This window comes from Lissotriton helveticus, chromosome 2_2 (assembly GCF_964261635.1).
Source record: "Lissotriton helveticus chromosome 2_2, aLisHel1.1, whole genome shotgun sequence".
Classification (NCBI taxonomy): domain Eukaryota; kingdom Metazoa; phylum Chordata; class Amphibia; order Caudata; family Salamandridae; genus Lissotriton; species Lissotriton helveticus.
The window spans coordinates 396,275,809-396,298,170 of NC_136060.1; the positions used below are offsets into that span (position 1 = coordinate 396,275,809).

General features: G+C 46.6%; 1 protein-coding gene across 1 annotated transcript in view; it reads left to right on the forward strand.

Moving 5' to 3' along the window:
• The window catches only part of TMEM129 (transmembrane protein 129, E3 ubiquitin ligase), a 101,232-nt gene extending 84,375 nt beyond the window's left edge, over positions 1–16,857 (forward strand). Inside the window, exon 4 of the mRNA XM_078678630.1 lies at positions 13,072–16,857. Within this exon, the coding sequence (XP_078534756.1) occupies positions 13,072–13,320 (249 nt within the window). The 3' untranslated portion in view covers positions 13,321–16,857. The remainder of the gene's footprint in view (positions 1–13,071) is intronic.
• Positions 16,858–22,362: the final 5,505 nt, after the last annotated feature.

Consider the following 22,362-nt stretch of genomic DNA (forward strand, 5'->3'; position numbering starts at 1 on the left):
ATATCCCATGCGTGTTACAGAGATTTAATAAGGCCGGGATCCCGTTCTCCGGGTCAACCATGTAAATGAGCATATCGTCCGCATATAGGGAGATTCTATCCTCCCATCCATCCTCCCATGAGATTCCCCTGAGCAATGGCATTGTTCTAATCAGGACAGCTAGGGGTTCTAGCACTAAGGCAAAGAGTAAGGGCGACAGAGGGCACCCCTGTCTAGTACCCCGCCCCAGCGGGAATGTCCGCGAGATGTGGCCGTTCGCCACCACCTGCGCTACCGGTTTCGTGTAGAGTAGTCTTACCCATTCTATAAAGTTCGGTCCGAAGCCCATACGAGCCAGCACTGCAAAGAGGTATTCCCACTCCACTAAATCGAAAGCCATTTTGGCATCAAGGGAGAGAATTACCGCCTTCTCCGGGAGAAGGTGCGCACGTGCCATCACCCCATGGACCCGCCTACGGTTCAGTGCTGTACTCCTGTGGGGCATAAAGCCTGACTGATCAGGGTGGATCAGTGTCTGCAGATGTTGTATCAGACGGCTTGCCAGCAGTTTTGCCAGAACCTTGGCCTCTACGTTTAGCAGAGAAATTGGGCGGTATGAGGTGCATTCGGTCGGAGGTTTCCCGGGCTTCAGTATGGCCACAATCGTGGCTGTACGCTGATCCAGCAGCAATTCTGCCTTATCCCGGCTCGCCAGATACATATCGAGAAGTGGTTTGCTGAGGTCGGAAGCCATCGACTTATACCATTCCACCGGTAGTCCATTGGGACCCAGCGCTTTACCCGACTGCAGCGCCTGAATCGCCAATTGAACCTCATCCATTGTCGGTTACGCCTCTAGTTCCTGCCTTGCCTCGTGTGTGAGCCCGGGGATAGCAATATTCTCAAGCGAGAGTGACGCCGCTGAGGCAGTGATGTCACGTTCTAGGGTATATATCTCTTGAAAATGGCGTGCCAAGGTGCGTACTATTTCTTCTGGGTGTGTCTGCTGCTGTCCGTTATGTGCGTGAAGCCTCTGTATCCCTCTATTACTACCTCCTCGCCAATCCAACCATGCCAACATTTTCCCGGCCTTATCACCTACATCATAGATTCTATGTGCTGTGCTTGTGATGTAACCCTGGACTTTTGTCTTCAGGTGGGCCTGATATTGCTGCTGCCGCAACTGCAGGAAGTGTGCTGTTTCCGGGGTGGGATTCGCCATGTGTGTGTTGTTCGCGTTGTGGAGTGCTAGTTCGAGTTCTGCGAGATCCTGTCGGGACTCCCGTTTGTGACCTGTTAAGGCTGCAATTGCTTCCCCCCGCAGGTCAGTTTTGTACGCCTCCCATAGATCCGCTGGTGAAGAAACCGTTCCTGCGTTTTCTTCAAAATAGTGTGTGGTCGCCAATCTGAGTTTCTTCCTAACCTTAGGGATCTTTAAATAGTTGGGGTATAAAGGGTAGATTCTAGCGCCTTTCTTTTCTTTGGTGGAAAGTGACAGCAACATGGGTGAGTGATCAGATATGCCTCTGGGCAGGATGTCCATCGTGTCAATTTTCCCCAGTCCAACCCCCAGGAACAGGAAGTAGTCTATTCGAGATAGGCTATTGTGTGCCGCAGAGTAGAACGTGTATTGTGTCGCTGCAGGGTACAGTTGCCGCCATACGTCTGTAATGCCCATTGCTTCTAGAAAACCAGGGAGCGTTGCAGTCCCTCGGGGGCGGTCCCTGATGGGAAATGTATCCAACGTTGGGTCCATTATCGCATTGAGATCCCCCCCTATAATTGTGTCTACCTCCGGGAGGTCTAGGAGGAATTTACGTAGGGCAGGCAATGCTATAGAGTGGAGCGCCGGGGGGATGTAAACGGACACCACGTTGAGGGGCCTCTCCTCCCACTGGCCGTGCAATGCCGCAAAGCGGCCCTGATCGTCCATTCTGCGGTGTTCCACCATAAAGGGCGATGTCTTTTTTTATAAGTATCCCTACTCCCCTGGACCCTGTTGTGAATTCCGCATGTACTGCCATTACATATCCCCGTCTATCGAGGGCTTTACAGGTTGTCCCGGAGAGGTGTGTTTCTTGGACCATAACTAGATCAGGGTTCTGGCGCTTAACTGCCTGCAGGACCAACCCCCTTTTTATTTTATCCCCCAGTCCCCTGACGTTCCATGTGAGCAGGCGCAGGGGGGGTACATCCATCGTCGTACTAGCGCCCTCAGCGGGTGCAGTGCTTAACCGTTGGGGCATTGGATCGTGTGGGTAGTATTTTGAAGGACAGGCTGCTGGGTCCCGTGCAAGTGCATCGCTCCGCGATAGTGCAAGGGAGTGGTGTATTATATCTCGCGGGCATGTACCATGTGGTGTATGTGATGACTAGTAACATTAACATGAACTGAAAAACTCCCTTGCCATCCCCCCTCCCTGCTCCACGGACACAACCCCGCCCGCTTCCCCAACTTCGCAGAGTGCTTAAACCCATTCCCAACTATCTTACTTGCTCGTGGGGTCGGTGAGTCCCCTACAGGCACCGGCTCTGCCCACCCTACTCCGCTTCACCAGGTCCAGGGTCCGCAGCCCGCATCCGGGCCAACCCATCCTCAGTCTGTCCTCGGATTGGGCCCGGCTGTCCTGAGTCAGTTGGGCGTTGATTCCCCTCGGGGTTCACTCCCGTTACATCCTCTCGTTGCTCCTCCTGGTCGGTCCGCCTGTTCACGTGGCCACCGTTGCGATGGTGCGTGTTGGACTTGGGCCTTAGGGCAGGTTCACCCCTAATCTTTTTGCTTTTATTTGTGACCCTGTGTAGTGATTTTTGGGTCTTGGCGCACTTTTTCCCTGTGTCCCAGAGTAAAGTGCGTACGTGTAGTATGGCTGGCCTGCCCTCCCATAGGAATGCATGGAGAATGTGTGGGTCCATGTTAGTTCCTGATGCGTGGGGAGTGCAGGCTCGAGTTTAGTATGTATGAACTCGTGAGAATGAATGCTGCGCAATGGTATGTGCGGCTTGTATGTGTCTAGAAGGGAAGTGCTACTTCTGGACATTGATGTATGTGTGCAGTGAGGATACTGGAGCGTGATTGGCTGGAGCTGGCTGGCATGCCAGGCTCCAGGAAGTCTGGATGGGTCTGCCCGGTGGTGAGTGTGAGATCAGCATGAGTGATGTGTGGGAGGAGTGCACCTGGGTCCTGGATGGGCTGGGTTTTCCCCACACAATGCTGGCTCTGCCCCCCTGTGGTTTGTCTAATGACCCAAGCCTCCCCAGTGAATGAAAGGGGTGGTTGGGCCATCAAGGGTACTCCCAAGCCAGCTGCAACTGGTTTCCCCCCACCCTGCACCCTGAAGACAAAGGAATTCATGGTATAAAAATGGGGCTGTGTCCCCACAGAAGGGTTTCTCTGTTCTGCTTTGGACCTTGCCAGAGGGGGCTGTTGCTGGGGCCAGGAGGACCGCCACTTGGCTTGTCTCCCTGCCTGGAGACCCAGTGTGCTGGCTCTGGCCCTGCCTTGCCCCTTTGCCTGCCTCCAGACCCTGCTGGAGCTTTGCTGTGCCTGGAGGCACTCTGATTTTGATTTATAGCGCTAGGCGCGCTTTTATTTCCTTGAAGCGCTGAGCGCGCTTCTCTTTTGCTCCCAGAGCGCTTGGGAGCGCTTTATTGACATTGCCGGTGCCCACCCGGCATTGGAGCCAATTTGCCGATTTTTGGCGAGCGAGTGCCCACCTCGCTTTCTATTTTAATTAGAGGCCGGTGCCCACCCGGCATTGCCCCGTTGAGATTTTATTAATTAAATCCGGTGCCCACCCGGCATTGCCCAGGAGATCACCGCCGCAGCCCGGGAGCACTGTAAATCGCTGCCGGGCCGCTGCCTACCGCGACCCGGAAGTCCCGCCTCCTGACCCCCAGGGCCGCGCTGCCATTGGCGGCCCCAGCGGCAGTCAGGCAGAGTACGGCGAGACAAGGCCAGGCGGGAGACGGAGCAAGCAGCCGGCCGTGTCCGCGAGGCTCCCCGTGTGGAGAGGAGCCCGCGCTGCTAGGAGGCTCCCCGTGTGAAGAGGAGCCCCGCCCGCCACGAGACACCCGGTGAGTGCCAAGGAGGGAGAGGGGCCGCGGGACACATTGCCGGTGTATGCCCCTCCCCCGTAGCGCGATCTCGCGCGCACTGTTGTGTGGAGCCTCGATAGGCTCCTGGGGGCATTACCTGTTTTTGAGTCCCCCCGTGAGGGACTCCACCGTAGCCCAAATTTGTGATTAGGAGCCTCGAGGCTCCTGGGGCCAATTTGTATATTTCGAGCCCGAGTGGCTCAGGGCATTCCTTACTTCGAGCCTTGCGAGGCTCACAGCGCAATTGTATTCACGAGCCCCGAGGCTCGAGGGGGCAGTTGGTTTACGAGCCCTGAGAGGCTCCTCGCCCATATTGATTTAGAGCCCTGAGAGAGGCTCTGGGGGCAATTCATTATTTTGAGAGCGCTGAAGCTCTAGATTGCGCATTTGCTTTGCGAGCCCCTGAGAGGCTCCTTGTTCACCTTTGTTCTTGAGCCCACGAGGCTCCAACGTTGTGCATCTGTATTTACAACTGTCCAGCACTTAGTGGACAGTTGCTACGTTTAGGCTTTGTTCTGTGCTGCCTGCGCAGCCTCCCCTGACATTGAGACTCAGGGCATTCCAGCCCTTTCGAGGCCAGTTGGCCTGGGGGACAATTCTAGTGTTGTGCCATGTGCACCCTGCGCAATTTATGATTCCTGCTTATTTGATTTCTGAGCAAATGTTCTACCTGCACCTCTGAATGTGTTTTAATGTTTCATGTGCAATTGTTGGTTTTATCACCTTTGCTAAAAGTGACCTGCTTAGGTGATTCTCTGTTCTTTTATTCCCCTTTGCTAAAAGTGACCTGCTTAGAGGAATGGTTGTTGTTACCTTTGCTAAAAGTGACCTGCTTAGAGGAATGGTGATGTTTTATTGCCTTTGCTAAATGTTACTTGCCTAGGTGATTATTTTAGGTTTCCTTCCCTTTGCTAAATGTGACTTGCTTAGGTGATAGGTTTTCCTTCCATAGGTCCTGATGATAAGGTCCTAGTTCCCTGCGTGATTTCCCTACAGTGTTTAGGGTGGCGTAGGAGGTATTTTCCCTTTACCAGTAGTAACTGGTTGTATGCTACATGTAACTATTTTGTGTGCTACATTCATTATATGTTTATGTGCTAAGTGTTATACCTACAAGTATTATCTCTAAAAAGTGCATACCCCTGACAGTGGTCCAGGTGGCCCTGTCCTGTACATAATCCCTTGTAAATCTTGCCCGTGCCTGTTGGCACATTGTAAAGTGTGTGTGTTATCTAATGTGTTTTATGTAATACAAAGGCTATTTTTGATATAACCTTGTGTGGAGTTTCCTTTGTGGTGGGCCTAGGGTGTTGTCGCTGGGGTGCGCGTGCAAACGCTTTACACATCGCCTCTGAGATTAGCCTTGCTGCTCGCGTCACGTTACCTAGAGGGTGAGCGGGGGTTATCTTGGTGTGTGACTCCCTTGCCCTGACCTTGGAAATGGTGATCCCTGACTGACCTTGGCGCAAGCCTTGGCCAGCCAGAGGTCCCGTTTCTAACAGTGCGGTCGATCCCTGTGTGGACGGGGGGGTCGTCCCACCTGTCTCCAGCCGTCCAGCCAGTCCTGTGCCATTTCCGGCTTGTCAAAGAACCATGTCTTCCCCTCGGCGACAATCCTCAATTTGGCAGGGAATAACATCGAGTACTGCAGTTCTGTGTCTCTTAGCGCCTTTTTAACCTCGGTAAATGATTTTCGGCGTCTGGCTACTTCCGCCGTATAGTCCGGGAAGAATGCCAAGGTTGAGTTTTGAACTTTAACTGGTGGTGAGACTCTCGCCGCTTGCAAAATGGCATCTCTGTCCCTAAAGTGGAACAGTCTAGCCAACACAGGCCGTGGCGCCGCCCCTGGTTTGGGTGTGCCACCAGGCACCCTATGTGCCCTTTCAACGGAGAAGTGCGACAAGCCTTTAGGTTGCAACTTATTTTTTATGAGATCCTCGACGTAGAGGTCCATTGCCCTCTTGCCCTCTGTCTCCGGAAGACCTAGGATGCGTACATTATTTCTTCGAGAACAACCCTTCCTGGTCGTCCAATCTGTCCTGCAGGTGCCTGGTGACCTTCTCCATACGTTCCATAGCTATTTGTAGGTCCGAGGTGTCTTCCACAAGGGATTTTGTAACCACTTCCACCTGTGACACCCTTTCAGTCATTTTTTGGAAGTCCGCTCGCAGCAGGGTGACCTCGGAGGAGATGGAGCCCACTGTCGTCCGCACTTCAGAGAGGGTTTTCATAATGTCTTCTAGCGTCACCTTCTTGGTCCCTTCCGTTTCTTGAATAGCGCCCGTGGAGCTGCGCTCAGGCACCTGTGATTGTCTGTGCTGGCTATAGGCGAATTTATCCAGTCGGGCCTGGGTTAATCCACTCCTTGTTCCTTTCCCCGCCATGTCTCGAGGTGTTTGGAAACCGGTCCCAGCTCCTGCGGGCACTGTGGTCACTGCGCTGTGGGCTGCTGGTCGTTTTCGTCGCGGGCCCGGGGAGAGCCGCTCGGTGTGTCTCCCGTCTCCCCTTGGATCAGGTAGAATTCCGCACTCTGGCTAATCACGGCTCCCTCAAGTCGGGGTGCTCAGCACTGCGTGCCCGTTTCGCACCTCGATGAGCCCCTCACTGTGAAGTCGTCTGCGCGTCTCAGCCCCCTCACCAGTCGTGCACGTCGAGTCTAGCGCTTATCATCTGTGTCTGCACTGGCCAGGAAAGTGGTCGTCTGTTCAGGGCGGCGTGTCCTGTAGTGTCGCCGCTCGTGTGCATTCACCACACAGTGTCGGGGCAAAGTTCCGGTCGTGTTCTGGTGGCGGCAACCTTGGTGCGTTAGCCTGTTGTGTTTACTTTTGTCCAGGCAGCAAGACCGCCGCTGGCGTTGTCGTGTTTAGTGGCCTGATTAGAGCACTGAGGTGTCGTTTATGCGGCCAGGGTATCTCTTTCTGCTCCACTCACCAGCCGGGACTATTGCTGCTCCTGTGGCCGCCTGGATTGCTGCCGGCTCTCACGGTGCCTTCCTCACGCCGCCTGGTCCCCCGGGGGCACCAGTGTGCACCGTGGCTGATCAGCACCACGCGTGTCTGGTAGTGGTGTCGCCGAAGGCGAGAGGGGGCGCGAGTGCTTAGTTCCACTCGCGCTGACGAAGTCTCACCTCCTCTGGGGGGGCCCGCGCCAGGCGCCGCCAGCAGCTCGGTCACAGGCGCTATCTCTCGGACGCCGCTCCACCCGGGCGCCAACACGCTGTTCTGGTGAGCGCCTCAGCTGGCGCATTCATTGGTGGTGCCCCAGAGGTTCTTCCCGCTTCTGTTGGCTCGGGGGGGGGGGGTCCTCGGCGACGTCTCGGTCTGGAGGGCAGCGGGCGTCGCTGGAATCAGTCCGGTCTGCCCTCACTTCCGCCGGGGTCGGTCAGTCACTCGAGGCCGGTGATGCACCCCAGCCGCAGGCCCAAAGTCTGGAGGGCTCGAGGACGCAGTTCCCCGAACCCGATTCTCTCCTGGGTCGGACCAAACGGCGCCGCTTCTGTACCGGACCCGGTCACCGCTTCTTCGGGTGGGCTATGCCACGGATTTGTGTGTCGGATCTCAGAAAAGGCCGTAATGCCTTAGGGAGCTCTCGGTTTACGCTGCCGCCATGCTTGGCTGCAAGCCACGCCCCCGGGTTTGTCATTTTTATGTCCCTTACCCACCTGTTATGCGGTGGGGTAGCCGCCAGGGTGCACACTAACCCCTGAATTGTGGCTTTTCCTTGTTGCTAGAGGCACAAAACATGGATGCCACTTTCCCCAAAGTTCTTTCCTCTAGTGACGGAACTGCTCTCCTATCCAATTACACTTGGGTTTGGTCACTGGGGCGTTCTCTTAGCCTCTATCAAATAGTGCCTTTCTATGTACAGATGAACTATTGCTGTCTTACTAACCTGCTTGCTTCTTTCCCCGTTTTTCTTCAGATGAACAGTTATGGAATACCCTGGTTTGAAAATAAACTGTACTAAACCCAAAGTTGCTCTTTTGCCCAGAGTGTTTACTAACTAACCTATTTAGCCTTCTGTCTTCAACAGCGACTCTGGCATCTTGTGATGCTTGTGAGGGATACCTGAGTTGAAGTTTCAGATGCGAATGTCTGTGCCCATCTTGGGTCAATGTGATAAAGATAGCCGTCTTTGAGAGGCTGCCTTTATATATGATGGGCAGAATCGTCTTGATGACAATGGGGTTTCTTACTCTCTTACTTTTTCGCTTACATAACCTCCACATTGGTATCCCAAAGGGATGGATCATGTGGCTGAGCAATGGAAGAAGATCCTGATTAATTCTACTGTATTGTTATGTTATGTTATGTTACGTTGTTTTTGTATAGCGTACGGCTACTCGAAAGGAGTGTCCCGACGCTTTTCCACCAGTGGCTCCTAAAAGGTAACACAACACAGCTAAAACTAAAAAAAAGAAAAATAGTGTTCTGATGTGGGTCTTTCAGTTCTGACCTTTGAGAAGTAATTTTGAGTGGTACATTTGCTTGTGGTCTCTGTCTTGTCTCTCAATGCTTTGTCTGTATTGCACAGGAATACTGTTGCATATGTGTACTTTGTTCAAAAAGATTATTATTATTAATAAACACTTGTAAAGCGCATGGCTACCTGAAGGCATTCCAGCGCTAGTAGTGTTGAACAAGAACAGCAGTAAGGATAGCTTATAGTTCGGGTGCGATATTCTGGTAGAGCCAGATTTTAAGAAGCTTCTGAAAGGAGAGATGCTGTGTCACCGAGCGCAAATCGAGAGGGAGGATATTCCAAAGCTTAGCTACATTGTATATAAAGGAGCGGCCTCCATATATTTCCTTTTTTATTCGGGGTACCTCAGCCAAAAATTAATTGGCTGAACGGAGCCTTTTTTTCTAGGGTGATAAAAATAAGGGAGTGGTCTTGAGCAATGCATAGCCATTTTAAACTTTTTCTTCTTTTGGTTATTGGCAGCCAGTGTAGGATATTCAGTGCTTGGTTGGATTATTGGGTTATGGGAATGTTGAGTAGCATCGGGGCTGCACCATTTTGTGGTGTTTGCAGCTTTCTTGTAGTTTTCTTTGGGGCCCCTGGATGGAGAGAGTTACCGTAGTACAGGCGGGAAAGAACCAAGGCCTGGACCATCAGTCTCCTAGCGGTGAAAGGAAGCAAAGGTAGGATTTTACGAAGCATTCTAAGCATGCCATACCATATGGCAGCTAATTTCACCGCTTGATGGTCACATTTAAAAGATTTTTCAAGCCACATGCCAAGGCTTTCATAAATTGTTTTAGGGGCAGGAGGGGAGACCAGATAGATTGGCCTCGCCAGTCCCAACTCTGAAGTACCTGTATTGCCCAGAAGCATCAGCTCAGTTTTGTCTCCATTGAGCATAAGGCAAGAATAATCCATCCATTCTGCCATTTCAAGCATACATCAAGGGAGGGTAAGGTGTTCTGAAGATGATTCAAAGAGAGAACCTGTTGGGTGTCATCTGCATAGGGGACTGCTGATCCCATAAGGTATAACGGTATCCGCAAGGGGCCTCATTCATTAAACAAAGTAGGGCTCAGTGAAGACCCCTGTGGTACCTCTCATTAAAGCAGCACGCTATTGGCTCCTTCAAAAACCTGTTAAGTTCCATCAGCTAAGGAGGACTGCATCGAGGTGATAGCGCTTCCCACAATTATGACATTCATTCGTCTGTTTATGAGAGTCTTGGTTTACTGTATTAAATATGGAGCTTAGATCAAGAAGAATAGCTATTAATCCTTTCTGATCAAGAAGTCTCTTGGATTCCTCAACCACAGTAAGCAAAGCGGTTTCCGAATCATGAAGATGTCGAAATCCTGTTTTGTGTTGAATGAAGTAAATTGTGGTATTCTAAGAACTCCGATAAGGTCCAATGAATGTTTTTCTAAAATATTACTGAGCCCAGGAAGAAGGGAAATCGGATGGTAGTTACTCAAGATCCCTGGATCTAAATTGGGCTTTTTTAAAGGAGCTTTTACCATAGCATATTTCCAAAGTAAAAGTATTTGATCTGTGGAAATAGAAAGATTTATCAGTTCAAGTAGAATTGGCAACACTACATCAGCAGCCTTGATTACAAAAAACAAAGCAGTATTGGATCAGAGGAATAGGCGGATTTTACTTTGGGAAAGGATTTCTTAGAGCTCTTTAATGTGTAGGACAGGAAATTCCTCTAGTAAATGCTCAACATAAGGTCGAAGATTATCATTGATGAGAGGGCTGCCTGGGAATGAGGAGGAAAAAGTACAGATAGCTTGTTTTTTATTTATTTTTTTCATTGAAAAATCCTGGGAGTTCATTACATCATGTTGTTGTGGTCTCTGAAAAAGTATCTGGTGTTGGAGGCTCAAGTAGACTTTTCGGAAGTCGAAAGATTTCCCGAGGGGAATTAGCTGCCAGATAAAAAAAAGTTTAGCACATCAAATGTTGTACTATAGTACCCTTTAATAAAAGGGTTAAAATATAGATCAGCGGTGTGTCGATTAGGTAATGGGACTATCCTGTTAGTTAATCTAAATAACCAACGGACTCTGAACCGCCTGAGACACTATGCGACACACAGCTGATCGATATTTTAACCCTTTTTATTAAAGGGTACTGTAGTACAACACTTGATGTACTAGAAGAATTGCGAGTGACCAAAGGACTGTACTAACAGTTTGATGCTGGTGTTTCCCACCAAGAATAATTGGACCGTGTTCACTAAAATACTGTGCCCTGAAGAAGCCCTTTCTAGGGCGAAACGCATTGGCTGTACCTACTTGTCAAAAGAATCTAAGAAATAAAGAACTCTTACTGAGCATTGAAGTATCACCATATAAATTGTATTGTCTCCTCTTTCTTAACCCTGGGCATAGTTAGTGTAGTAGCACTAAGCGTAGCTACGCGTAGTGCACTACGTGAGTTAAGCAGTGCTGTAGGAAATGCTGTTCGCAATAATTGCACAGTGCCGGATGCTTGTCCGCACTGTGCAATCATTGCAAACGGCATCTTGCACAGTGCAAGCGGTTGTTTTCTGCCGCGTGAGTAGATTTATAGTAGAGGAGCAGATTTCTCAACGCGGACTGGTAGTTTCTCATTGCGAGCGGTCGTGAGCATACACGGCCACTCGCAATGAGAAACCTGACTTCCCCACGTTGAGCATCTCACCAGGAGGTTTATTTTCCACGCTCGCGATCGGCAACTTGATGTTGATGATCGTGAACGAGGAAAAAGTCTCGCCGGGATGTAATTTTGCTCGCGTTCACCAACTTGACGTTGAGGACCGCGAGCAAGCAAAAAATGCCCGCTACGTGTTTTTGCACTGTGCTACGTGCAATTCGTGTAGCTCGTAGTTGTGCAAACTACGCGAGCGTAGCGTAGTTTTCCGCCCAGGCCTAATCTTTCTGTCTAAAGTTTAATAAGGCATTTAAAGCTGTCTTTAACAATGATAGCAATACCTCACTCCTTCTTAATTCCATGATCTCTTCGTTGGATATAATAACCAGGGGGAATTGTCTGTACGATCTCTGAGCCAGAGTCCTTGTTGAGCCCGGTTTCCGTTGGGAACAGGCATTGGGCTGTTCCTCTTCAATAAAAAAAAGAGAAATGTTTTTTCACCGACCTACAGTTGACTGAAAACATTTTGTAAGAGTGAGTGGTCTTAGATTTAAGTTGGGTCCTTGGCATGGGGTGAGGGCTGAAGGAACAGTGATTACAAGACCGATCACCCTGGTCTAGGCAAATGGAGTGTAAGCATATCTCAGTACACTGTCTGCGCAACGCCCATAGTTGGATCAAGAAATACACAACTTTACTTACTTGTAGAGAGACTGGGTTACTGGCCCCGGTCGTACACGGACGGGTGCAGACACGCTTGCCTCATTAAGAAGAGCAGACCCAGAGACACTGGAGCGTTAACTAAAATGGCGCCTCCAGATGTCCCAAGTGTTCAAAAGTGCAATATGGCGAATTTTTTAAAATAATATAATGAACTGATCGTTTTTTTTTTTTTAAAGTAAAATTCCTAACATTTAGAATATCAATGCTAAATGGCATTGCTAACCCCGAAGCTTAGCATTTGTCTATCCTTACACTCCTTAGTCGTGGTTCTTTTACCTCCAGTTTGACTATCGGGGTCTGTCTATACCAGGCAACAAACCCTCCAGTATAAATTTAAACTCAGAACATGCAGTACACCATTGAAACAGAGTATGGAGATTATATGACTATCCCTGTTGCTTGTCTGTTCGAGGTACATTATTCTTCATGATCTCTGAATACTCCTTTATGCACTCATTCTAGTTTCAGGCATTAAACACCATGTCCTCCTATATGAAGTGCCTCCTTCACTATCGTAGGAGTTCCTAAGCCACATGTTCATTGTTGAACTCATTCCAGGTGTATCTAGTTTGCTTACCTTGTAGTTGTATTGTATAGTGCTGAAGTAGGCTGGCACGATGACTCATGCTAGCCTCAGACATATGTGATTTACAGGACACAAGTTCAAATCTCAGCAAGACTGCTTCATCCTTCTATCTTTCCGAAGCCACCCAGTTAGGTATCATTAAATGGGGTAATATTAACATCTGCAGACGTGTGGTAGGAAACTTTATATAACACAATTTAGTATCATTTCTATAATCATGTGACTCAGTTCTCACTAATGGTTAACACCTCAAACATACTAGCCACCTGAAAGACTGATCACAGTGATAAATGAAGATACCAGTCTAATAAGAAATGGAGAGGGTGGGCTGATTGGAAATGTACTTCTTGTAAAAGGTGAGTAGGGTTTCTCTAGGATTGCAGTTAGAGATGGTCTGCATGGGAAGAAGCTTGGAGTTGTAGCAGTGGAATTGGGTATTTGATCCTGCATGTAAACTGTGCTTAATATGGTCACGGTGACTGCGTTACACTTGGAGATGGATTGATTGCAGTTGGGCATTTTGTTAAACAGTGCAGCAATGATTGCCTGACTAATTAATGAACTGTCTTTTTCTTTTCTGTTTAAAGGAGCTGGAACCATGCATTGGCTGCATGCAGATCAATGCCAATATCAAGTTGGTGAAGCTATGCAGGGACCCTAATGAAGGAGAATGTCAGCAGTGCTACTGCCGTCCTATGTGGTGCCTCACTTGCATGGGCAAGTGGTTTGCTAGCCGGCAGGACCAGCAACATCCGGAGACCTGGCTCTCCAGCCATGTTCCCTGTCCTACATGCAGAGCCAGCTTCTGCATTTTAGACGTTTGTGTTGTGCTTTAAATATATATCTGAGACCATTCTGGGCTAGGTTGCCATATTCTCTCCCTGTTGGACTTTGCCTTCTCCTTTCTCTTCATTCTTGTGTTTTATTATTATACTTGCCAAAAGAGTGCTAATGGAATGGGTTTTGAGCACTCACTTGAGAGAATGGCTACTTTTAATAACACGTTTAGCGTTTCCCATCTAAGCTGGGAGTTCTGCAGTTGACAGCATTGCAGCAGCTATTCAGAGAGCCATGCTCTGCGTTATTCCACAGAGCTGACAGTGGATACATAGGAGGCTCTATGGGCACACTTCAGACTCGCATAGCTTCAACACTTAGAAGCACAGTTGGCCTCAAATGGTTATGACTGAGGGACTACTTGAAAGCTAATAACCATGTCCGGTTATTATGAAGAATGTGGTTCTTATGCAGACGAGTTGGATACCTCTGATTCATTTAAAGGTATTATTCCTTGTTTTCTTCTCTGAAGAGTAGCTGTAAACATTTTAGATGCTCGAGTTTGGTTTAATGGCTTACCTGGCTTCTGTTTCAACATCTTTCACAAAGACAGGTGAGTGAAACTAAAGAACATATGTAAATGTACTTTTTAAAACTATTTCACATATAGAATTGAAAACTAGCTAGGGCACTTTTTTCTCCATGATCATAGATGTGCACAAATGCTAACGAGGTTTAAAATTGAATGTGGACTTTCTTCAGTGCTTTGGATTAGAAATTGGTAGAGGGATTTGGAAAGCTAACCTAATTCTGTAACGTAGATGAAGCATTTGTTACAGGCCAAAACCCATAATATGGTTGGTTAGCTTTTACAGTAAATTTTCTCCCACATTTTCTTCTTTGAGGGAGAAAGTGTTTTGTTCTAGATTTTTTTAAATAGTGTTATGCATGCCCCCAATCACTCATGCTTTTAGACTATCCGAGATAGCCTGATAACATTTCAGTAACTGTGATCATTTATTGGTGCCAGCAACCACATGAATTGGTCTCAGTTAACTAATTCCCTTGTATCGTTGTTTTCCAGAAGAGCTTTGTCAGACGAACCAAAGCAGTATTGGGCTAAGCAACTGAACCGGGTCAGTGAATGCTGCTAAACATGAGCAAATCATTGTTCTTTGCCATATCGACACTAGAATATTTGAAAGGGGTTGTTAGATTTTTTTATTTAATTTAATATAAACATACATGCATACTAACGAGCACAATCTCTCCCTCTCCGATTTAATTTTTATCACTGTGTATTCTTCATAAAAGTAACATAATAAGCAAGTTACTCACTGATGAACAAGCTCAAAGAGCTATAGTGCAGCAAGAACTGCATGCAGGAGGTTTCTGAACTCTCTTGTTCTTTGAAAGATGGCCAGTGTTATTCAGTCAGTGCAGTAAGAAGTGTGTTACCTGAATGGGTTCAACTCAAGTATGTTTATCTGAAGCAGTTTTCAAACATATTTGAGGGGGGCAGCCCTAAGAAAGATTCACACATTAGTAAGTTTCGCATTTCAATGAGACCGCCTAGATATTTTATGGGACATTGGATCTTTGAAGAGTGCCTTGTATTTCTGCTGGTTCCTATTGGGTTTATGGCTTAATGATTCTAAAGTACACAAATCTAGAAGGGCCTGGGAAATGTCCAGGACTTGTTTGAGTTTAGGGTTGCATCGAATAACCACTTTTTATTGATGATTATTTTAATTTTCTTTGATCTACAATCTCTGGTAGTTAGGGAGGTTGATACTTTGGGTTCCATCCTCCACCCCTTCCTCCCCCCAACTTAGCGACCTTGATGTTTTTTTCGATACAATGGTTTTAATTGTATTGAACGTGAGAACCATTTGAATAATCAGTGGTTGAAATTTTGTTTTTGTGACAACGTACTCTCTTAGGCATCTACAGTTCATAATTTGAAGGTATATTGCTCATTGTTACACTGATAAAAGCATATGCCCCATTCGTTCTGTAAATATATTTAATTAGTTTTATAATATTATTTTGAATCTGACCAATTTCTGTATTGATCACGTTTGGTCTGGTTACCACAATTGAGTATTAGATCTCATTAAAACCATAGTTATGTATGACTCTCACTGAGGCCAACAAGCGTGAATACAAGATTCTGAATATGGTTATCTGCTGTAATGGAGGAACCTTGGGAAGTGAAAGTTGTTCCTTACTGCTGCTATATTATAAAAAAAATTCCAGAGCAAACAGCACAACTTTGGGTGGGGAGAAGGAGGAAATGCACAGAGGATGGTAGAGATGGTTGTCGGTACACAAAGTATTATTTTTATATACTTGGTCGGGGTGGATTGAAGAGAGGATCATGTTATGTGAGTGGGTCAATCAATTATTTGTAAAGCGCACTACATACCCGCGAGGATCTCAAGGCGCTGGGGGGAGGGGAGGGCGCTACTGATCCAACAGCCAGCTCTTGAGTATCCTCCTGAAAGTCAGCAGGTCTTGGGTCTGTCGTAGGCTCAGTGGGAGGGTGTTCCATGTCTTGGCGGTGAGGTGGGAAAAGGATCTCCCACCAGTGGTTGTTCTTCGGATGCGCGGGATGGTGGCGAGTGTGAGGTCGGCGGAGCGTAGCTGGCGGTTGGGGATGTAGAAGGAGGGCCGTCTGTTGAGGTAGGCTGGGCCGGTATTGTGGAGTGCCTTGTGTGCGTGGGTGAAGAGCTTGAAGGATATCATCTTGTTGACAGGGAGCCAGTGCAGGGTTCTCAGGTGGGGAGTGATGTGGCCGTGGCGTGGTACATCGAGGATCAGTCGTGCCAAGGCATTTTGGATGCGTTGCAGTAGTTTGAGCTTGGTCGGGGCTGACACGTGGGTGACACGTTGTGTGAGTGGGTGACATGTTATCAGGTTTTTCTGTTCCAAATTTAGGTTTTGAGATGGTTGAAAATGCATTGGGTGGCGAGACGACCTTTTATTAATATTTTGGGGTTGGGAGTTAATGCGGAGTGTGGTGTGGGAAGGGGGTTGACGGAGGGACGTGATGGGCAGAAGGTGGTCGGCATGAGTGGCCGGCCACCAGGTATAACAAAGGCCATGGGGTGCGGCAAGTTAGGCCATGGTGTGCTTGACGACCTTATGACTCCTGAGCCCCTTCCTAGCTATTGAAAACTTGGTCAGATGATCTGGGAGGTGCAAACGTAACCTACAGTTATTGATGGTTAACCATGAATAATGAAGATATTTTTACCTTTTGAGTTCTAGATGGCATAGCCAGTTCAAGCTTTTCTCTGTCTATTTGTCACTCAGAACCTATTAATGAAAAGTATCCCTTATTTACTGTTGCCCTTCTATAAATGTCGATTTCCTTTATTTTTTTTTCTGAAGCATATAGGAGAGGTTCCTCTGCACAGGTAGAGAAGTTGAGTTGAAATAATATATGTGAATGTATTTGATTATAATACCTTTCATTCTGTCAATATGATCTGCTAGTTACTTGTTGCAAATCTACCTTGAACACTTTGGTGTGTCTCCCACATTTAATATAATATGGGGAGTGCATAATAAAGTCTTTTCTTGACCCTCAATCTAGGTTGTGTCTCACCACATGCTTCAAAAAATTGATTTGAAGTAATTCCACTGCAGTTACTCAGTGAATTATTGTGAAGAGATTACAGTTCTCCTGTGTGCTCTATAGTAGTTGGTCAACACAGTTGAGTACGTGATCCGATTGCCTGATACTTAGTATACCAGCACATTTCTGTGACAATTTGGTTTGATGTTAGGTTTTTTTCAGTTTATCTCCCATACCATAGAGAGAAAATAATGGAATTTTTTGCTAATAACTGCCAATTTGGATTTTTCTTCAATTTAGCTGCATAATTTTGTGGCGGTTTAAAGAGTATTGGCTCTCAGCAAAATAAAAATGTACGGTTCTAGACATTTGAAAAGGAACAAAACCTGCTGGCATTTACAGGTGGGTACTTATTTTGGAATGTTTGGTGTGGGGTGTGATGGGTTGTAGAGAAGTATTCACACTGGAATAAGATAGTATGTTTGTTAATTGAAAGCAAAATTGCAGATGGTAAACTGTGGTGGGTGAGGGCTGAAGGAGTCAAAGGATTGATGCATGCATTCAGCACTTCATCCTGCCTCTTGGCAAAAACAGATGATGTAATATCTTGCCTAGTGCCTTATTTATTCTCATTTGGGCACTGTACGGTATTTGAGGGTATATCATAGGAGATGGGTGTTTGGGAGTTGTAACAGACTTCTGTACTCAACAAAGTACCATATTGGATACTTGGTTGAACATTCTCCACATCCTGTGTCCTGAGCAGAAGTTTATTTGGCTGTTGACACAGACCTTTTCTGTGTCAGGCTACTGGTCTAATCCACCGTCTTTAAAATTCTCTAGTTGCTTTTTGAGATGTTATTGTGTAGCTTAGTCGCAGTCAGTAGCAAGTCCCCTTCTCAGGCTCTGATAGATTAGGATGTAAAGTAGGTTGGACTGGACCATTTAAGGTTACTTCGAATATGTGCATAAGTATGATTTCCTAAGTGATGTAATGAGCTCTGTATGTGTTCTTCCAAAATATTTTGTATTTATTTTCAAAAATCGAGATTCTCAAAATTAAATGCCAAGAGAATCTCAATTTTATTAAAGACCTGGAGGCTAACATTATTCATTTCTTTTAATGCCTCTCCACGCAGTACTTAAAAGTGCATTGCATCATAACATAAATACAATCGCAAATAGAACAATGGTAACACATAAAAGGTCAATGTACTGAACAATCCTCCCATTTAAAACTTGCTCTCCTTCCCATGGATAAACGAGGAGTAGAAAACAGACATTACAAAAAACAGCTAGAAGGAATGGATAACTGCTTATTATCTGATAGAGAAATTGTTTAAGAAAGCATTCAAAGGTGAAAACTAGAACGCAAGCCACAAATGTCACATTACAATAATTAAATTCCTTACAAAAAGTTGATATAAACAAACTTATTTTACAGATTTTTTTTTTTTTTTTTTTGCAAGAACTCCACCCCAACAGAAAGGAGGCTAGGGAGGGATAATGTTAGCCTCCATATCTTCAATGAAATTTAGATTCTCTTGGCATTTAATTTTAGAATCATTATTTCATTACAAGTCCGGAGGCTACCATTATGCATGTTGGTAGCCCTACAAACCTACATCAGACATGTGTTCAATAGGCTTACAATAATGTTTAGCAAATGTGGAAGAATTAGACTAATCGGCTGCTCTCCTAATGTCCTCCAATCTTCCACTTTTCCAGAGGGCTTGACTAGCCATGGCACCTCTAATAGAATGTGCACAACATTTTTGTGAGTCAGTACCAGTTTGCTGCATAATGCACTTCACCCATTTTGCATTCATTGCTGTGGTGACCGCTTGAAAGTGTTTGACGAATGAAATCAACAATTCCTTAACACAATCAGGTCGAAATTCGTTCATAAGGAAATCCTATTATCTCATGCAATCAACTGCACACAATTTTCTGCATGAGTCCTATCTGGGATAAAAGATGGTCTTGGACATAGTCTTTGTTCTTAGTAATATCAAAGGGAACCCCAAATGGGTTGTAGAGTGTTACTTGCCTTCAATGCCTGAACATCAGAAACCCTATGACAAGTAATGAAACTAAGTAAGGACGCACGTTTCATAGTAAGTTTTTTTTGTTTCCAAAATTTGTTACGTGGCCAAGAAGAGCAAGGAAAGAATCAAATTGACATCCCACAAAGTTTGATATTTAGGTCTAGGGGGCCTTCTTAACCTAATGCTTTTAAGTACTCGACAAACCATAACATTATTTCCTACACTTCTGCCATTAATTGTTCTGGGAACTTCAGATATAGCGGACTTGTAGCAGTTACTGGTTAAAACTTGGGCCCCTAGCAAACTGTTAAGCCGGAAAATTAACCACTTCAACTACAGGAGCTTCCACGGTATCCAAGTACCTTTCCAAGCACCAGTGTACCCAGATCTTCCATATTCCCTTATACCTGTATTGGATGCCTGGAGCCCAGGGTTCCTTGAGGAGCTCTTCCTTGAAAGGCCTGACCTCTTTATGATCACCTGAAACTTTCCATGCAAGAAAGCTCAAAGACCCTGTCTGGACCAGAGGGTGTTCTCCTTCATCTGCCTTTCAGCAGACCCTCCATAGCAGGTTGAACAAATGGGAACTCTCATGCGACATACAAAGTCAGGGACGCTTCAAACCCTTTTCTGGGGGGTCTGCCCATTTTGAAAGGGAAGGTGATAAGTTCTGGGCCAGGTTTAGAGTAAGGAACACCTTGTTGTGAATAACCGACCGTGAGCATTCGGCTTTGAGGAAATGGGGCACATCTTTTTCCAGTGAATTTCTGATCCACCTTCGAATGTGTTCTATGTTAGGAAATTTGTAAAGCGCACTTACACCATAGGTCTCTTGGCGCTGATCCTACATGAGCTGCTGCGGGGGCCGGTTAACCAGTTTGTCCGAAGAGCCAGGTTTTTAAGGCTTTTCTGAATGCCAACAGGCTATTACAGTTCCTGACTGATAGAGGAAAAGAATTCCAAAGTCTGGGAGCCAAATAGGCAAACCTATGCCCGCCTTGGCGTTTTACATTGATCGAAGGAATGGACAAAAGATGAAGATGGGCGGAGCGAAGATTGCGAGTAGGAACATGTCTCGAGATTAAGCTGTTTAGAAATCTGGGACTGGTGCAGTGTAGAGCCTTAAAGATTATACAGCCTGATTTAAATGCGGAGCGTTGCGCCATAGGTAGCCAATGTAGAGTGCGCAGCAACAACCTGGCAGACTGCCATCTTGGCTGCTTATAGATCAGTCTCGCCGCTTGGTTCTGAATTATTTGTAGGCGGTTTACCAGACCAAGAGGAAGGCCAGTATACAGAGAATTGGAGAAATCAAGGCGAGAGAGTACCAGCGCAATCACCACCTGAGTCAAGACTTGATGAGATAACAGATAGGCAATCTTTCTTATTTTCGTAGTTGGAACAAAGAGGAAGAAATGACATTGCCCACATGGCCCCTCAAGGAAAGATCGGAGTCTATTGTTACTCCCAGACTTTTCACTGATAGAGACGGAACAGGAGGGGGTCCTAAGGCGCCTGGCCAAAAGTGAGGTCCCCAACTAATAAAACTCTTCCCAGGCAGCACCAATTCGGTTTTCCCTGGGTTCAGCTTTAGTTGGTTCTGGTCCATCCAGCCTTGAATATGCAGCATTGTGTCCTGGAATTCAGCAGCTGCATTTTGGGAGTCCAGCTTAAAAACCAGCTGAAGGTCATCAGCATAGTTAAATACAATTTCATTCCTAGCCTTAAGTGAATGAATCAGGGGGTGGATGTACAGATTAAACAACAGTGGGGATAGGGATGAGCCCTGGGGAGCGACAGAGGGATCTGCTCCTGATTTCTTGAGCAGGGGAACTAACATGGCCCTTTTAAAAGCAATGGGCACTTCCCCTTTGCTCAGAGATTCATTGAGAAGGGGTAAAAGACTGTATGGTAAGGCCGAGAAGACTTCCCTCAAAATAGTGGGGGGACAACAGTCATTGGGAGATCCCGACTTGACTCGAGACATCAGTTCGAGTAGGGTGACCGAATCGATTTCCATGAGTTGATCTAAAACAAATGGATTATCAGGATTGGCCCCAGGGGGTTCCTCCTGGGCTACCAGAGGTATACTAGCCCTAATGGTCTCTATTTTCTCCACAAAGAAGCTGTTCAGTGCGTTACACCGCTCTTGTGTAGGAACCAAACTGGGAGTAATTCTGTCTTCGCTACTAAGGGCATTGACAATCCTAAAGATTTCTTTAGATTTGTTGGAAGCAGCGAGTACCTATGTGGAGAAGTAAGAGGTCTTTGCAGCCAATAGGGCTTTCTTATAGTCCCTGCGAGCAGTGAGGTAAAGTAATCTTTCGTCACTGGCATAGCAGCGCCTCCACTTCCATTCTGACTGGCGTAAGTAGTTTTTGTGATTTCAGGTCCGCAGTGAACCATTTGTGGGCTGCGGCCTGTCTTGCCCGGGGAAAATTGATGAGGGGGGCATGGATGTCACTAGTAGCTAATAGCCAGTTAGATATGCCTTTTTCCATGGAGTCGACATTAATATTAATGTCAGCAGAGGGAAGGGAGCTGGTTAAAGTGGCCATAAAATCCTGGGTAGTGAGCGATTTTCCAATTTCTGGTCATACCTCCTACGACCTTCGATGGCTTAACCCTAAAATTGCTCACGTCATCAAGGGGGACACCACTCACTTCTGGGATGTTTGATGTTGTGGGGGGAAACCTCTCCGCGTGTTTTTAATCTCATCTTTGGAAGAAAGGGCACTGAATCCTCAGTGAAGAGGTCCTTCCCATCGATATCTCCCTGGTCATGGTTGAGGACATACTTAACATACATCTGATCCTCATAATTTTGGTTCCCAAACTCAGTCTCTTGAGTATCCAATATCTGTGTGCCATTAGGGTCACCCAAACCCATGGTGATGCACCGGACACATCTCTTATGCGACCGTGGGCACCACTCCACTTTGAGGTGCTTTGACCTCCCATTAACATTAAGGGCCTGGACCCTTTCTCTAGATCCTTTATCTTCCTCTGTTTTCCCCCTTATCAGTGTAATCTGTCACCCTCCAAAATGGACAATGTTTCATAATCTGAGCCCCTGTTGTGCCTCTTCTTACTCATTCCCTGGCTAATTGTCCTGCATACGCAGTTACGGATCTCATGTTGGATTAACCTCTTAATTTCTTCATTAATAAAAGCTCTTCTCTGATCAGACGTTGTGTGCAAAAATATTGTATTTAAATGGGGGCTAATAACCAAGGCTCGCAAATCGCCGAAACAGTGGGTAGAAGTGAGCCCAGGATATGAGAGCTCTCACATTATGATATGGGTCAAAACCGGGGAAACAGGAGTCAAAAGGGCCAAACCCATTCAAGGCAGGCTCATTAAACACTGCCAAAAAGCAGATTCAAGGAATGCTGTAACCATCAACTGTTTGACTCATAGCAGTATTCCTTGAGCATGTTCAATTGTAATCGAGAGGCAAAATAGGGGCA